The following is a 19,615-nucleotide window of genomic DNA, read 5'->3' on the forward strand; positions in this document are numbered from 1 at the left end:
TATATATATATAAGTGATGATGAAGTGAGTAGAAGGAAAAAAAGTGGTTTACCGGACAATGACATTTCAATTTCAATTTCTATAAAAATAAAAAAATAATTTTGCACCAAAATTTGTTGTGGCCTAGGATGTGCATTAAATCAATACATAATTGTTTAGTTAAATGTTTGATAACAATTTCTTATAAATAATAAGCGGTACATTAGGACCTCGACCACATATATGCAATTTTTCCTTTAGGACCCTCAGCATCATATATGAAACGAACTTTTCTGACTCCAGCTGGACAAGATCATACGGCGACGAGATCTCAATTTGGCGACGAGACTTCAATTTCAACTCTCGGCTTAGTACTTATATCTACTATTTAGTACGCATACTGTGAGAGCGTGTTGTTCTCGGGAAGCGCTAATTCTCTCGATCAGTCTTGAAAAGTTCGAGAAAGAGGCATAAAAATGGACACAAGCATTCAAAAGAGTTTATGGATGGTACTGCAGACTGAAGGTTAGAAAAGTACTACCATGCTGCTTGTTGATTTAAGGTAGCAGAAAAAAATGGAATAATTTTTTAAAAAGTAGTATAGATTCTACTTCAATTGTTGAGCGAATCAATTCTTATTCTGGATTATTAACTTTTCACAGGCAAAACAAATCGCTTCATTTTCATTTTCTTTTAGCTAATTTGAAATAACTGCGCAGTGTTATCTGGAAATCATAGATTCTGAGCTACTTTTAGGAGAACTGTTTCAGTTGATGCACGCGTTGAAGTTACATGTCGTGTAGACCACCTTACTTAGTTGGGTTTGGGTGTACATATCACCCTCCCTTGGTTTTATGAGCCCCTATTTAAAACCAGCCCAAAATAACGAAAATCATATAATAAGACTCTTACATTATTCATAACGTTCTCTATTTCCTTTTAACACCTTTGTCTTCAACATTAGAAAGATAACCACTTTTCGAAGACGCAAAGGCAGCATCATTCAACCTCATCACTGGATCATCATACAAGTATCGGTTGACCAAGTCGTTGAGTTTTCTCGGAACTAAAGACTGAGCGGGGGTGAGAGAAACAAAGAACTGAACACAAAAACTGTCCCACGAAACAATATGAATCAATCATCGGTCGGATCAGAAAGCTGCTAGCTTCCTATTGTGGACAGCTATGATTATATCAATTTAACTATAGCAGGTTAGGTGCTTAGATGAATTCAAGCAGGTTAGAGTAACGGATCGCATTGTAGATTTATTATAAATATTGTTCTTAACACTAGAAAGACTGAAACTTACAATATATACCTATATTGACCTAAAGCAGTCAATATGACTGGATTGTAAAATAATAAATAATGTGTAAAGAAGTTTATTTAAAATTAATTTTTAATATTTCTCATATTATTTACAGTTATATAACAAGTTTTTAGTAAATATTTACAATAAAAAAATTATATGCTGTTCAAACTCCTAAGAAATTGTGTCATTGTATGCATCATTGTTTTTCTAATTGAAATTAAAAGCAATCAAAACGAATTCCTTAGGCAATCTAGTGTTAAACATTTATTCAAATTTTTTGAAAAATACAACTTTAATCATATTTGGAAAGTTTGAGTAAAACAACATGAATTAGTTCTTACCTAAGCATGTTTTTCCCTCAATATCCAGTCGAAAACCTTTGCGGCAAGAACAATAATGACCTCCAGGAAAATTGTTGCAAATGTCACTGCAGCCACCATTATTACCATCAGCGCATTCATCATTATCTGCCAAAATAAAATTTTAAAGAGAGAAGGGACGAGCAAATGTAGAAAGGTGTATAACATAGAATATTTTTAATTTTTATCTGACTGATTTTACGTTTGAAAACTTACCATTTTGAAAGTTTAGTAAAACAATTTTTAAAAAGTACTAAATGATAAAAAAAAAAAAATTTGAATTTAAAATTAAAGAAATTTTAGGGACAGAATTTAGATAAGACTTTCCACTCAGGACTTGAATACAATTCGAGAATTGAAATTTGATAGAGCTAGTAATTTTTAAAAATCATGGTAGAGATTTTTATTTAAAATTCTCAGTTGTACTAAAGTTGTTGCTTTTTATTTTTTTAAAGTGATATTTTTCATGTTTTGCACTTTTCATGTATGCATTTTTAATAAACAAAGTTCGCTATCGATGATATGTACTAAGTATGTCTGTAAGATTCTTCGAAGCAACGTCAGTAAAATTTGCTTAAAACAGTAAAAAAAAATTTTTTTAATGATTCTACAACAAAGTATACAAATGTATTTTTTTAAGTACATTGCAATTTTAAATTTTTTCTACCCATGAGAAAATTATATTGATGCATTTCGGGTTATTAATAATTCCATTACACTATTTCTGAATTCAATATTGAAGCATTCGTTAGATAGACACTAAAAGTAAAAGTTTTATAAAACTTTGGGTAAAAGTCTTAGAAGGACTGATAATCAAATTATTAATCAAGAATCACTGAAATTAAAAAAAAGAAGATTTAAGCAAAATATCAACAAATGTCGTGAAATAGATTAACCAATCATTTATTGACATTATTCATTTTATGGAATTATCAAATGAAGTAATTGAATTGCAATTAAAAAATTAAAGAAAACAAGATGTAGAAGAATATGGAACACCATTTACTTCTATTCATTATTAGTTAAGAAAATTATTTTGGAGTTGACAAAAAGATTCTACTTTTTTTACATTTAAAGGGAGTGGAGAGCAAAGCGTGCAGAGATCAGAAAACTGGAAATTAAAATATATCAATTGCAAAAATTAAAAATTACAAATAAAGTTTACTTATGTGTACCCATGCAAGAATAGTTATCTTTAGCCAATGTATATCCACTTGAACATGAGCAATGAAAACTTCTGATAGAATTGTGGCAAAACATTTGACAACCTCCATTTTTTATTTGGCATTCATCGATATCTGCAAAAATAGTACAGAATTTTTAAACTAAGTGATATTTTAATATAAAAAATATGATTTAAAATAATTAATTAATTTTAATTTAATTAATAATTATATATAATTTAATATAATTATANTAAAATTTATTTTAATTAATAATTAATTAATTAATTGCAATTAAATTTTAATGTAAAATAACCAAAATGAGTTGGAAATTGGAAATTAAAGTGGAATCCAAAATAAATTCAAACAATTATCCAAAAAATTTAGTCGTTTAACATGAAGAAGACTTTTGACTGCTCTATACTCTCACATGAATTTAATTAAATGGGTTAAAGTTTAAGACATAATCCTGAAATATTTAAATTTTATCATCTGTTAGATATTAAAATATCAGGCATAGGGCAAGATTTTTTTATATCCATATTTCACAAATTATAACTCAAATCATGAAAATTTTATTTGAAATCATTTTAAGAAAAGAGGGAAAAGTTCAAAATTTATAAATCTAAAATACACAGTTTAGTCATCCGTAATAAAATTCTTTAAAACTTAATTCATTATAAAATTCAATATAATTCAAAATAATCAATAAAAGCCATTGTAACTTAAATATCATTTACTAAATTTATAATAATTCATAACAATTAATGGAATGCATTAATATATTCTATCTCAGAATGATTACACTATTTTTATTATAATTATTATAAAATAATATATTGAATTACAGAATTCATGACAATTTATGACAATATTTATTATGATTAATAGTAGGTGAACATAGACTACAATTCGTTATATTTTCCAAATCTTATTATAATTGAACCAATAGGTAGATTAATACTATATTACTGATTTTTCTTTATTTTTAAATATTTGAAATTTTTTTGTACCATAAAATTTTAATTGTTATTCTTAAAATTGTCTTAGAATATGACGAAAAAAAGGAAAGAAAAATAATAGAAAATATGGGATGGAAATTGATGGGAAGGACTGAATCACCAACACATGTCTTATTGTCATCTTTCAGTTCAAATCCCGGAGGACATGAACAGAGGGCAGAACCAGGTGTGTTTATGCAAGAATGTGAACAACCAAAATTTTTTATAAGGCATTCATTTATATCTGGAAAATAAAAAAAAGCTATATCAATAATATATTAGTAGATATAATAATAGATATATTGATAGATACATTAATATATATTGCGTCAGGTAAATCTTTAATTTGATTTTAAAAAAAATAAAGAATGCATAATTCCAAATTTTTATTTGCGGCATTAATATAAAATAATATCTTTTTTATAACATTTATTTTATTTTATTTACTGACTCATTGCATCGGGAAATCAATCTGAATTATAAGGTTATCCTATTATAAGGTCTCAGATGCAATCACAAACTGAATAATTATACACTTTTGAGTTTTAAAAAGAAAGATTTTTGTTTTTTATAAGTTAGTTTCCGGCTAATTTAATTGGATTAAAATTTTAAAAATTAAAAAAATAACTAAAGATAGAATCAATAACTATAAAATGAATAAAGGAATTAAAAATAACAGATTAAAATCATAAAGCTGTAATAAAATAAAGTAAAACTCAACTACGTAAAACACGCTCATTTAGACTCTAGTCATTCAATTTATATCGATTTATTTAGTAAATAAAAGGTTAAATTACCAATATTCTCAGTTTTATTTCATAGTGAACTGAAACATTTAAAAAAATTTAATTCAGTTCACAAATATTTTTAAACCAATTTCGGTGAAAGAAAAAATAATTAAATTTTATGTAAATTAAACCCGACTTTCTCGAACAACTTCCTCAAAGAGTTTTGTTACCTTAACCTTAAAATATTAATCTTTAAAAATACACGCGCCAGGCACTTTTTAGTAAACAAACTGAGTTAAAAGAATATTTCGTCAGTTGAAAAAAACTGAAAAATACCCTATTTCTTAAAGAAAATTTCAATGTAGTTTATTTAAAAGCAGTACTGGAATTAAATTCTGAATTTAAGAAATTATAAATTTATTAGATATTATGAATATGACATTACACATATATATGTTATTGTGAATGACCGTAATTGGGGGTTGTTGACTTCTACCGGTGAATGTTGAGAATCACATGGTCGCTTTGGTAAATGTCCGAAATCTGTACTAAGTCAAGTTAAGTGTCACAGCCAGGTATACATTTGCCAGGTATGCCCTACATCAATGTTTTTTTAAGGTTCGGTGCCACAGCCCGGTATACATTTGCCCGATATGCCCTATACACTGATATTTTTTAATGTAAGTGCTACTGCCCGTTATACATATAATCAGTACTCCGAACACTGATGTTCCTCAGCAGATATTAAAATATCTAATAAATATAATAATATCAACGAATAAATTAATATCAAATCAGATATAACAAATATTTCGACAAAGCGATTATGCGATGGTTGACATTCACCGGTGAAGGTCGACATTCTCTTGATTTCGGTCATTCACGGTAAAATGTATAAGACACTATACATACCTCTGCAGGGTATATTATGAGGGGGAGATCCGATAAATCCTGGAAGACAACGGCAATCTGCGATGGATGATTTTGCATTGGAATCAGTCACTGAATCCGGCGGGCATTCAATACAAATATTATAGATTTCTGAACTGTATGAATTCTTACGGCAGCCTAGTTAGAGCGTTTAAAATAAACAAAAAATGAAATTTCGCTGTTATTAACATGAAATTGACAAAATATTTTATAAATTGCATATTTGCAACTTGAGAAAAAGAAGGCGGGATTAGGCCAAACCATGTGATTTACATCACATAGTTGGGCCTAATCACGTGTTTGGTGAGTAAACGCTACAGCAACGTTATTAGGAAGATTTCGCATTTTTACTCTAGTACGCAATTTTTGAAGAAGAGTTTTTCATTGTCTGGATATGAGCAGGAGAATCAGGACAGGAACGAGGTATTTTAAGTGTCGAAAAATTTCAAACATTTGTTGATGTTGCTGTTTCGTAACATGGCCAAAATAGTTTGCCTTCGAATTCTGCTTCTAAGCACAAATAACTAATTGGTTTCTTTATGTGTGTTTAGTCATTCGAAAGCAACTTATCACTAAATATTCTTACGGCACTAAGTAAGTTTGTCTTTTTTTTTATTTCGGAAAATTTTGAGTTCTTATCATAGTTAGTTTATTATATTTGTGGCGGTACTAACCTTGAACTTTCGTGATCTGGCAACTGAACAAAGACTTTTAGTTTAGTTTTCTGTAACAAAGAGAGCCAGTTTAGCTTTTGTATTCTACTTGAGATAACGTCAGTGATCTTTGTCAATAGTTGTGTTTTAATATTTCCACGAATGTTATTTACGTGTTAAATGTTAAATTAAAGTTGTTAAGTTTTTACTATTCGTATTTCATTTTCTTAAAGCATTAGTTTCAATTACATAGACTTGTATATCTGCTAAACTGGTGATACCGGACGTGATGGATGGCGAAAATGGAAACAATTCTAAAACGGAGCCTGCAGTGCGTGTAGCTGTTAAAGTTCCCCAATTTCCGAAAGAAAATCCTGCAATATAGTTTTCACAGGTGGAATCTCAGTTTATCACTGCGGGAATTACTCAAGATAGCACAAAATATCATACGATCATCGCTTCAATCGAGACGGACATTTTATCGCAGGCCAGTGATTCGTGGGGCTGGTTTATCACTTTACCTCCAGTTACGAACATGTATGATTCTTTAAAGCAAAGATTAATTAAAATATTCAGTATTTCTGAAGAACGTCGTTTAAAAAAACTCTTGCAAGATATCGGATTAGGTAATAGACGACCGTCTGCATTTGATGCGACAAATGCAAGATTTGGCTGGTGATAGTGTTGGCGACGCATTGCTAAAATCATTATGGCTTCAAAGATTTCCCACACAAATGCAAGCTATTTTAAGTACTTCATCAGATCCTCTTAATAAATTAGCTATAATGTCGGATAAGATTGATGATGTTACTTTTTCAAATAAAATCTTCTCTGCTAGTTCAGAAACGAAACAAAAAGTACCAAACGATGGCGATTATCCAAATACTGTCGAATCGCTGCAAGCTCAAGTGTGTGAATTAAATTTAAAAAAATTGATAAAGCATACCCTCCAACTGCTACGGAATTTCCGTAGTTTCAGAAATCTTCTTTTCAGACGGTAGCAAAATTAATGTCTTAATATTTAAAAAAAATTAATTTTAGCGTAACTTGTCCACTATTACTTATAAAAGTGTAGGCCATATGGCTAGAATTCTTAAGTTCTGATAAAAGTTTTATGAGAGATCCATTTGCTTTAAAAATTTCTACTTTGGTTCGCTACCACTAGAAAGAATTATTTTCAAAATCCTCATAAGTTGGAGGGTATGATAAAGTGTTGCGTTTCCGAGAGGTCGAAGCCCTGGTAAAAATATGAATAAACACAGTAATCGCTCCTCAAGCAAAAATAGACTTTGCTGGTACCATTATCGTTTTCGTGAAAGAGCTAACAAATGTATCCAACCATGCAGTTTCAAGGAGGAAAACTGGACGGCCATGCGTTACTGTCGGCGAACGCCAACGGCCATGCAAATTGTCGCCTTATAGTTATTGATAGGGCATTAGGTCTTAAATTATTAGTAGACACTGTCGCTGATATTTCCATTTTGCCACCTTCTCAGAATGAACGCAATAAGACTCCGTCCATCATGAAACTCGTTGCTGCTAATGGTTTTCAAATTCCGGTTTATGGAACACGAAAATTGGATCTTGATATTGGACTGCGTCGCATCTTTCCCTGGACGTTTACTATTGCTGATGTATCACGACCCATTCTTGGAGCTGATTTTTTATTACATTATGACATTTTAGTGGATCTAAAATCCAAATCGTTAATTGATAAGCTAACTAATGTTACATTTCGCGGAAAAATTTCTTATGAATCAACGCCTAAAATAACTGTGTTAAAAACGTCTGCCGAATTTTATTCTTTAATTAGTGAATACCAAGACATTTTTGAGGAGGGAAAACCAGAAAAAAGGCTATACCTCATAATGTCCGTCATGTCATCGAAACAAAGGGTCGACCAGTGGTTGCAAAAGCGAGAAGACTATCTGCTGATAAATTGGAAGCGGCAAAAGCAGAATTTAAATACCTCTAGTACACCAAGGGATATGTAGCCCATCCGAAAGTTGCTGGTCAAGCCCATTGCACATGGTTAAAAAACCGGATGGTTCTTGGCGACCATGTGAAGACTACCGTGCGTTAAATGCCAATACACTTCCTGACAAGTATCCCATTCATCATTTAAACGATTTTTCTACCAATTTACATGGAAAAACTGTCTTCACAACGTTTGATCTCCGCCCAGCTTATCATCAAGTGCTCATGCGCAAGGAAGACATTATAAGAACTGCGATCATCACCCCCACATTGGTGACCTTCGGACGTGTATGAACATGCCCACCTTGACAAAAAAAACTCCCATTACGATATGAACACGCCTACTTCGATGGATTGTTCACATTGGACAGTTGACTTGCTACTTGTGACTGTAACATTATCCACCTCCGCACGCTGTTGCTACTCTGTCTCGTGTCGATTAAACACAGCGTCTGCCTGCACACACTCGACTGCTAAAGGCAACATAGGAACGACTACGACTGTGAAGTTAATTCATCTATCACATTTCAGCACTCAAAAACCCGGTGACCTTAATTCCAGCTCTCCCGGTCTTTCACAAGTACAGCAACTAGTGGTATCCGTTCATCGAATTGTATCCCTGATAAAATTCTTGTGGGGGAGTATTGTGGCGTAACTACCACTACGAAAATTAAACATCAATTCACTAGTATATAAGACATGCTAACTTGATTCAATCACTCGGTACCTTTTGATAGATGAAGGTTGGCATGATTATATTACCCACATAATAAGAAGTTAGAATTTTCTGTCCACGATTGTAAGAAATAATTTACTAAAGTCGAAATTTTAATGATTATAACAAAACCATATACTTACGAAGTATTATATTGAATGAAAAAAATAAACCAAAAGCTTAACGTGCACTTGAAAAAATCGTACATTATTTAAGTAGAAAATGGAGAGAGATTAATTGGTAAACTGCTCCATAATTGCTCATCTTCAATACTTACCGTTACAAACGAAATCAATATTCGGAAATTGATTTCTTGTTAATACTTTGAGTTAAGTTTTTAGGAAAATAAGAGATACTGTTGAATAGATAATTTTTTTATAATATAATCATATTCAATTCTGAAGTAAAATATAATATAGATAAAAAATTATTTATTATGAGAGTGAATAAAAAATAAACGCATTTGTTACCTTCGCATTCATAACTATTTTTGAGAATATAACCTGATTTACATGAGCACGAGTAACCTCCAGGAGTATTGATACACTTGTGATTGCATTGATTCAGATAAGGAAATTGACACTCATCAATATCTGAAATTATATCATTTTTTTTACAGTAGTTAATATAAAAAAAATTTTTAATTCTAAAATACTACTCGAAAGAGTAAAAACTTTTTCGCACCTATTGGCGCAATTTTCTGGCTCTAATGTTTCAAATATATACAGTATGGCCGCTTTAATTATATATATTTAGAATCATTACTCATTAGAAGTCACAAATTATTATTTACGCGACAAAAAAACAGTCTTCGAACTTTGAAAATTCGCAATTGAAATCAAAAATGGCAACAAAAAAGGAATTAATCTAAATGTATGCTAGACCTGAATTATAATGATTTTTTATTCGAAGTTAAAGGCAGTTGCTAAAGGAAGTATTTCTGTACTCCGGGACAAAATAGGATGAGGATGATTTTAATTCCTCTCTGCCCTTTTTAAGTTCAATAAAGATTGGTTAGAGTTTGTTATTTCACATTTAAATAATTATTATTGAGTTCTTTTTTATTCATTTCTTTTTTGTTCTTTACACACGGATTCTAAAAATTTATATTAATTATGTGTATTATGCATGTATAATTACAGAAGTAAGAAATCTGGTTAGAAAACAAAATGAAAAATAATTCTGACTAAAAATGTCAGGAATTATTTTTCTTTTTTTCATAATTACTTTTCAAAACAAGTTTAAATATGATTTGGTTAAAAATACACTTAAATATTCCTTATACATTAAAATATTAAAAAAAACTGCAAACATAGCAAATCTTTGCATAAAGTATATACATTTGTATGAAACTAATCAACTTTATAAATATATTTTTGAAAATTCCTAAAATACCCAATGTTCATAAGAAAATACTTGTGGAAAATATTATTGTGCGAATGGTTTATAAACAAACATTTTAAAAAAAGTCTATATTTTGATAGAAAGTAATAAAATTAAGTATAAAACTTTTATTTTTTTTATCTATTCTATAAATAAACCAAAGTTCACATGCTTCTGGAATTACTTCTTAGTTGAACTCCAGTTGAATACATGCTTTTTTAAAAGCTGTGAGGTGGCAAGCGATAATTTGTGGCTCTACTTTGCTAACGCAGGCACAATACCGATGTTCAACACAAATCTTTGTCAAACCAATGCAAACTGATACCATACATGCGGCAATGGTCAGTTTCCATCCACACGCATATGAGCCGCTCAGAAGCCAATGCGGTTAAGTCCATTTTTTGATATTTTCTAGTTTTTGGAAATTTTGATGAAATAAATAATAATCTTCTTAGTTATTAAAGGATTTACTCGTTGGTTACTTTTTCTATTTCAGACAGCCCTTTTTTTAATAGCTTCTGAATATATTGCATAGTAATTTCAGAAGCCATTGTGAATAAGTTCACATTTTATCAATATTTTTTTACATAAAGTTTGAAATAAAAATTAAATTATTCTTCCTCTTTCGATATTTGTTGGTAACACTAATAAAAACAAGAAATTCATAGTAATTCAGGGTTGCCAGACATAGTATTTTTGATACTACGGTGGTATTTCTTCACCAAAAAAAAGGTGTATGGTATTTTTCGTAGTATTTTTTCAAAATGTGGTATTTTTAGTTTTTTTTTTATTTTATTTTATTTTCATTTCCTAAAACAAAGAAAAGTGCCTCTCTAGTTTTGAAGTAAAAAACAATTTTTGAAATAATCCAACAGTTTATTTTCTATTAGTCACTGTATCTAGTGATGATTGTGAAAAATAAAAGTTCGTTTATACTAGTAGACTATATATATTTCTTATCTTTTTCAGCTGCCAAAAGTTATAAGTCCTAAAATTTTTAAGATGCTGTCATTATTTCAATAAATACTTACGCTTTTATTTACAGATCCTATACATATCTTGTTTTTTTGCAGAGTTTACACCTCGAAAAAAGACGTATACACTTTTCTAATTAAATTAATAAACCAAGAATTTTAAAAACTAACTAGGAGGCTTCGCCCCCTGCTCGCTGGCGCTCGCCAACCCNACGAAGCATTATATTGAATGAAAAAAAATGAACCAAAAGTTTAACGTGCACTTGAAAAAATAGTACATTATTCAAGTAGAAAATGGAGAGAGATTAATTGGTAAACTGCTCCATAGTTGTTCATCTTCAATGTTTATCGTTACAAACGAAATCAATATTCGAAATTTGATTTCTTGCTAATACTTTGAGTCAAGTTTCTTAGGAAAAAAAAGATTAGCTGTTGAATAGATATTTTTTTTATAATTTAATCATATTCAATTCTGAAGTAAAATATAATATAGTCAAAAAAATTATTTATTATGAGAGTAAATAAAAAAATAAACGCCTTTGTTACCTTCGCATTCATAACTATTTTTGAGTATATAACCAGATTCACATGAACACGAGTAACTTCCACGAGTATTGATGCACTTTTGATTGCATTGATTCAGATGAGAAAATTGACACTCATCGATATCTGAAATTATATAATTTTGTTACAGTTGTTAATATAAAATAATTTTTCAATTATAAAACATTACTCGAAACTGTAAAAAATTTTGTACCTATTAGCGCAATTTTCAGGCTCAAATGTTTCAAATCTATACAGTATGACGCTTTAATTATATATATTTAGAATCATCGCTCATTAGAAGTCACAAATTATTATTTAAGCGAGAAAAAAACAGTCTCAAAACTTTGAAAAATCACAATTGAAATCAAAAATGGCAACAAAAGAGGAATTAATCTAAATGTATGCTAGACCTGAATTATATGATTTTTATTCGAGGTTAAAGGCAGTTGCTAAAGGAAGTATTTCTGTACTCCGAGACAAAATAGGATGAGGATGATTTTTATTCCTCTCTGCCCTTTTAAATTCAATAAAGATTGGTTAGAGTTTGTTATTTCACATTTAAATAATTATTGAGTTCCTTTTTTATTCATTTCCTTTTTGTTCTTTACATACGGATTCTAAAAATCTATATTAATTATGTGTATTATGCATGTATAAGTACAAAAGTGAGAAATCTGGTTAGAAAACAAAATGAAAAATAATTCTGACTAAAATTGCCAGGATTTTTTTTTTTAATTATTATTTTTCAAAACAATTTTAAATATGATTTGGTGTAAAATACACTTAAATATTCGTTATGCATTAAAATATTAAAAAAAACTTCAAACACAGCAAATCTTTGCATAAAGTATATACATTTGTATGAAACTAATCAACTTTATAAATATATTTCTGAAAATTCCTAAAATACCCAATGTTCATAAGAAAATACTTGTGGAAAATATTATTGTGCGAATGGTTATTAACAAACAATTAACAAAAAGCATATATTTTGACAGGAAGTAATAAAACTAAGTATAAAACTTTTTTTTTATCTATTCTATAAACAAACCAAAGTTCACATGCCTCTGGAATTACTTCTTAGTTGTACTCCAGTTGAATACATGTTTTTCTAAAAGCTGTGAGGTGGCAAGCGATTATTTGTGGCTCTGCTTTACTTTAATGCAGGCACAATACCGATGCCCAACACGAATCTTTGTCAAACCAATGCAAACTGATAACATACCTGCGGTAATGGTTAATTTCCATCCACATGCATATATCTCTGAAATCTGCTTCATCAGAGAAAATATTTATTTGTGGCATTGGTTTTCATAATTATGTTCCAAACACAAATTCCTATGCTTCTCCCTGCGTGTTTAGTTCTTGGCCACCAGAATAAATAGTAGAGTAATTTCTAATCTTTGTATGCAAAAGGTTTAGTCATTCCGTCGCTATTCATCACTAAATATTATAGCCTAAATAAATTTGTCTGTTCTTTATTTTTTTATTTTGTTTATTTACTTATTTTTAATATTGCGAATTTAAGGTGAGTCGGTGAAGCAATATCTAAACAAGATATTGCTTCAGTTTTTTTTTTTCTTCACAGAATATTTGCATATGCGCTGTGATAACTGTTTATACACATCTTTGACAGAAATTTTTGTAAAAAAATAATGAACTGTGAGCTCTTAACTTAACTGAGAACTTTTAACTTGAAAATTTCATATTTCTCGAGCAAAACTCTTTTATAACTCAAAAAGTTTTCTTGGCAACTATAAAATTTTATCACAGCATACAGCTGATATATTTCAAATATCCCCGAGAAATTTCAAAGAAATGTCATAAAAAAGTACTTCGAAAAAATTCAGTTTTAACATTATTTAAATATGCCCTACTATCTCCCCTAAACGAAAGACTATACATATTTTTTTGTCTACGTTTGTAAGAAATTACAATTTATAGAAGTTAACATTTCGATGGATTATACTGAAACTATATATTTATGAAGAATTAAATTTAATGAAAACAAATAAACCAAAATCAAAAGTTTTGGCTGCACTTCTAGTAAATAAGACATTTTCAAATAGAAAATTGAAAGAGATTATTATTCAGATTATTGAAAGATAAATATAATGCACAATAACTGTTCATCTTCAATATTTTCTGTTACAAAATGAAAACAATATAAGATTTTTGATTTATTGTTCATACTTTGAGTTAAGTTGATTAAAAGGAAAAAGAAAAATAAGTTGCAGAATAATATATTTTTTTAACATAATCATACTCCGTAAAGAAGTAAAATATAATGTAAATAAAAAATGATTTATTATGAGAGTTAATTAGAAAAGAAATGTCTTTGTTACCTTCGCATTTATAACGATTTTTGAGAATATAACCAGATTCACATGAACACGAGTAACTTCCAGGAGTATTGAAACATTTCTGATTGCATTGGTTCAGATGAGGAAATTGACACTCATCAATATCTGAAATTATATCATTTTTTTACAATTGTTAATATAAAATAATTTTTCAAGCATGAAACATTACTCGAAACTGTAAAAGATTTTGCACCTATTGGCGCAATTATCTGGCTCAAATGTTTCAAATCTATAAAGTAGAACTGCTTTAATTATATATATTTAGAATCATTGCTCATTAGAGATCACAAATTATTATATTGATACACTTTTGTTTGCATTGCTTCAAAAGAGGGAATCGACACTCATTGATATCTGAAAACATTTTACTTTTTACACTGGTTAATATAAAATAATCATAAAATATTGTACGAAGCAGTAAAATATATTACGCATATTCTCAATAAAAGTTTTGATCTGGGGCAAAAATTCTAAACCTCTACAGCGTGCCCGCTTTTAATATTAGAGTCAGTGACACATAATCATTGCGCATTAGGAATCACAAATTGTTATGCAACAGAAAAAAAGAAATACAAACACTGAAAAATCACAACTAAAATTAATAATAGCAACAACGGAGGAATTAATCTAAATTTAAGCTAGAACTGAAAAATATCGATTTTTATTTGAGGTTAAAGGCGGCTTCTAAGGGAAGCTTTTCAGTTCTTCTAGTCAAAAAAACTAGGTTTTGATCATTTTAATTCTTCCTCTGCTCTCCCCAACCTTATTGAAGATTGGTCAGAGTTTGTTATTTCGCATTTAAATAATTACTGTTGAGTTCTTTTTCATTTATTTATTTATTACTATTTACCCAAGTATTCTAAAAATCTATATTAAGTATGTAAGTGCAAAAGTTAAGAATCTATTTAGAAAACTAAATGAAAAACAATTCCGACTGAAAATGTCACGAATTATTTTTCTTTTTTTTTGTAATTATTTTTGAAAACTACTTTAAATATGATTTGATGTAAAATACACTGAAATATTTCTTTATACATTAAAGTATAAAAAAAATTGCAAGCAGAGCAAATATATGCACAAAGTATATACAAATGTTTGTAGGAAACTAACCAACGTCCTCAATATAATTTTGAAAATTCCTACTATGCCCAATGTTTACAACAAATACTTGCGGAAAATATTATTCTGTAAATGGTTATTAACAAACATTCAAGAAAAAAAAACTGTGTCTTACTAGTGAGTTATGAATAAAAGAGACTAAATTTTATCTTATTTTATTTTTTTCCAAACAATAAAGCCAATCTCAATCTCCTCTTAGTTGTTTGCCTGATAAATATATGTTTTTCTAAAAACTTAGATGCCGTAAGTGGTTTATCTGTGGCTCTGCTTTTTATTCTAATTGCCCAACACAAATCTTCGTCGAACTGTAGGACGATTCAAATTTGATACCATACATGCAGCAATGGTTAATTTCCTTTCACACGAAAGAAAATATTTAGTCAATGCATTGGCTTCTATCCTTCTTTTAAGCGAAAATAACTAATTGGTCTTTCTCTCTCTGTGAGTTTTGTCATACTGACACAGCTTACCACCAAATATTTTCGTGGTTCGTTTTTTTCTTTCTTTTCTTTTCGTTTTATTTTGTCTTTTTGTGAATTTATCAAAAAGCTAAAAAGATTTTCTACGTTGCAAGCAATAATAATTCACAAAAGTTAACATTTTAATGAATTATATCAAAACTATATAGTTACGAAGCATTGTATTTAATGAAAACAAATTAACCAAAATATTTAAGTGGACTTCTAAGAAATAGAATTTTGTTTTTCAAATAGAAAATTGAAAGAGATTAATTGGTAAGCTGATCCTTAGCTATTCATCTTCGATATTTACTGTTACAAAAAAAATTGAATTTTGAGTTATTGTTCATACTCAGAGTTAAATTTCTTCAGAAGAAAAAGAATATAGATAAAAAAAATGATTTATTATAAGAGTGAATAAAAAAGAAACGCTTTTGTTACCTTCGCATTCATAACGATTGCTGAGAATATAACCAGATTCACATAAACACGAGTAACTTCCAGGAGTATTGATGCACTTTTGACTGCATTGGTTCAGATGAGGAAATTGACACTCATCGATATCTGAAATTATATAATTTTTTTACAGTTTTTATCAAAAAGGTTTTCAAACTATGGAAAAATCACTGTTGAAATTAATAATAACAACAAAGAAGGAATTAAAATATTTTAAATTTAAGTTATAGCTGAAGGATTATGACTTTTATTTGGGGTTAAAGACGGTTTGTAAACAAAGTACTTCCGTTCTTCTAGACGGGATAGTTAGATTTAGATAATACCTCCTGTGTTCTTAGCAACCTCCGTAAAGGTTGGTTAGATTTCGCTATTTCGTATTTAAATAATTGTTAAGATCTTTTTTTTTTTTTTTTTACAAGGATTCTAAAAAATTATATAAAAATTGTGCTCATTGTGCATGTTTGAATTCAAAAGCGAAAAATGTGTTTACAAAAGAAAATAACAAATACTTCTGACTAAAAATGCGAGAAATTGTTTTTCTCTTTTTATAATTAGTTTTCAAAACTATTTTAAATGTGATTCTGCGTAAAATACAGTTAAACTAATATTTATACATTAAAACAAGAAAAAATTGGAAACAAAGCAATTTTTGATACAAAATATATACAATTGCTTATGCGAAACTGACCAATGTTATTAATATAAATTTGAAAACTCATAATATACACATTTATTATGAAAAAATATTTGGGGAGAATATTATTTTTAAAATTGTTATTAAACAAATATTTAAAACAAATTGCTAAAATAAAGACTAAACTTTTGTCTTGTTTTATCTTACTCTATGAATAAATTAGCATTGTCGTAGATAAATCAGGATTAAGTATGAAAAAAATCTAAAGGCACATAATGCATAGTTGTTAATTTCTGAAACTCTATCACAATAATATGAAAAGGTAAATAACAGCTAGCCAACACTTCGAAATATTTTTGTTATGGAACAAAAAATAGCTATCTTAACAAGATCACGTCCTCTGGTATCAGAAATGCTCATTTCATATATGATACCGTAGGCCGTGAAGAGAGAATCNAAAAATAATGAACTGTGAGCTCTTAACTTAACTGAGAACTTTTAACTTGAAAATTTCATATTTCTCGAGCAAAACTCTTTTATAACTCAAAAAGTTTTCTTGGCAACTATAAAATTTTATCACAGCATACAGCTGATATATTTCAAATATCCCCGAGAAATTTCAAAGAAATGTCATAAAAAAGTACTTCGAAAAAATTCAGTTTTAACATTATTTAAATATGCCCTACTATCTCCCCTAAACGAAAGACTATACATATTTTTTTGTCTACGTTTGTAAGAAATTACAATTTATAGAAGTTAACATTTCGATGGATTATACTGAAACTATATATTTATGAAGAATTAAATTTAATGAAAACAAATAAACCAAAATCAAAAGTTTTGGCTGCACTTCTAGTAAATAAGACATTTTCAAATAGAAAATTGAAAGAGATTATTATTCAGATTATTGAAAGATAAATATAATGCACAATAACTGTTCATCTTCAATATTTTCTGTTACAAAATGAAAACAATATAAGATTTTTGATTTATTGTTCATACTTTGAGTTAAGTTGATTAAAAGGAAAAAGAAAAATAAGTTGCAGAATAATATATTTTTTTAACATAATCATACTCCGTAAAGAAGTAAAATATAATGTAAATAAAAAATGATTTATTATGAGAGTTAATTAGAAAAGAAATGTCTTTGTTACCTTCGCATTTATAACGATTTTTGAGAATATAACCAGATTCACATGAACACGAGTAACTTCCAGGAGTATTGAAACATTTCTGATTGCATTGGTTCAGATGAGGAAATTGACACTCATCAATATCTGAAATTATATCATTTTTTTACAATTGTTAATATAAAATAATTTTTCAAGCATAAAACATTACTCGAAACTGTAAAAGATTTTGCACCTATTGGCGCAATTTTCTGCCTCAAATGTTTCAAATATATACAGTATGACTGCTTTAATTACGTATATTTAGAATCATTGCTCATTAGAAATCACAAATTTTTATATTGATACACTTTTATTTGCATTGCTTCAGAAGAGGGAATCGACACTCATCGATATCTGAAAACATTTTACTTTTTACACTGGTTTATATAAAATAATTATAAAACATTGCTCGAAGCAGTAAAATATATTACACATATTCTCAATAAAGGTTTTGATCTGGGGCAAAAATTTTAAGCCTCTACAGCGTGCCCGCTTTTAATATTAGAGTCACTGACACATAATCATTGCGCATTAGGAATCACAAATTATTATTCAACAGAAAAAAAGACATTCAAACACTGAAAAATCACAACTAAAATCAATAATAGCATCAAAGGAGGAATTAATTTAAATTTTAGCTAGAACTGAAGGATGTCGATTTTTATTTGAGGTTAAAAGGCGGTTTCTAACATGAATAAATGTTTTTCTAAAAGCTTAGATGCCGCAAGTGGTTTGTCTGTGGCGCTGCTTTTTATTCTAATTGCCCAACACAAATCTTCGTCAAACTGTAGGACGATTCAAATTGATACCATACATGCGGCAATGGTTAATTTCCTTTCAAACGAAAGAAAATATTTAGTTGAGGCGTTGGCTTCTATTCTTCTTTTAAGCGAAAATAACTAATTGGTCTTCCTCTCTCTGTGCGTTTTGTCATTCTGACGCAGCTTACCACCAAATATTTTCGTGGTTATTTAAATGATTTTTTTTTCGTAAATCTGTGAAGTTCTCAAAAAGCTGAAACTTTTTATCTAAATTGCAAGCAATAATAATTTACAAAAGTTAACATTTTAATGAATTATATCAAAACTATATAGTTACGAAGCATTGTATTTAATGAAAACAAATAAACCCAAATATTTAAGTGCACTTCTAAGAAATAGGATTCTCTTTTTCCAATTGAAAATTGAAAGTGATTTATTGATCCATAATAGTTCATCTTCGATATTTACCGTTACAAAAAAAAATCGAATTTTGAGTTATTGTTCATACTTTAGAGTTAAATTTCTTCAGAAGAAAAAGAAACATTCGCTGCTCAATAACATATTTTTCTAATATAACCATATTCAGTTCTGAAGTGAAGTATAATATAGATAAAAAATGATTCATTATTAGAGTGAATAAAAAATAAACGCCTTTGTTACCTTCACATTCATAACTATTTTTGAGTATATAACCAGATTCACATGAACACGAGTAACTTCCAGGAGTATTGATACACTTTTGATTGCATTGATTCAGATGAGGGAATTGACACTCATCGATATCTGAAATTATTTTAACAAACAGTAAAATATTTTTCACTTATTCTTAATTAGGGCAAAGTTTTCAAATCAGTACAGTATGCCCGCTTTTAATATTAGAGACATAGATACAAAATCATTTCTCATTAGGAATCAAAAATTTTTATCAAGC

The 19,615-nt window shown here is 28.9% G+C and overlaps 1 protein-coding gene across 1 annotated transcript in view; it reads right to left on the reverse strand.

Moving 5' to 3' along the window:
- LOC107442852 (fibrillin-1) overlaps positions 1-19,615 on the reverse strand; it is a gene marked incomplete in the record, with an annotated part of 109,281 nt that overhangs the window by 73,815 nt on the left and 15,851 nt on the right. The window contains 10 exon segments of the mRNA XM_071177181.1: positions 1,636-1,759; positions 2,827-2,949; positions 3,937-4,059; positions 5,456-5,611; positions 9,289-9,411; positions 11,722-11,844; positions 14,067-14,189; positions 16,103-16,225; positions 17,906-18,028; positions 19,345-19,467. Of these exon segments, the coding sequence (XP_071033282.1) occupies positions 1,636-1,759; positions 2,827-2,949; positions 3,937-4,059; positions 5,456-5,611; positions 9,289-9,411; positions 11,722-11,844; positions 14,067-14,189; positions 16,103-16,225; positions 17,906-18,028; positions 19,345-19,467 (1,264 nt within the window).

This window comes from Parasteatoda tepidariorum, chromosome 2, assembly GCF_043381705.1.
Source record: "Parasteatoda tepidariorum isolate YZ-2023 chromosome 2, CAS_Ptep_4.0, whole genome shotgun sequence".
Classification (NCBI taxonomy): domain Eukaryota; kingdom Metazoa; phylum Arthropoda; class Arachnida; order Araneae; family Theridiidae; genus Parasteatoda; species Parasteatoda tepidariorum.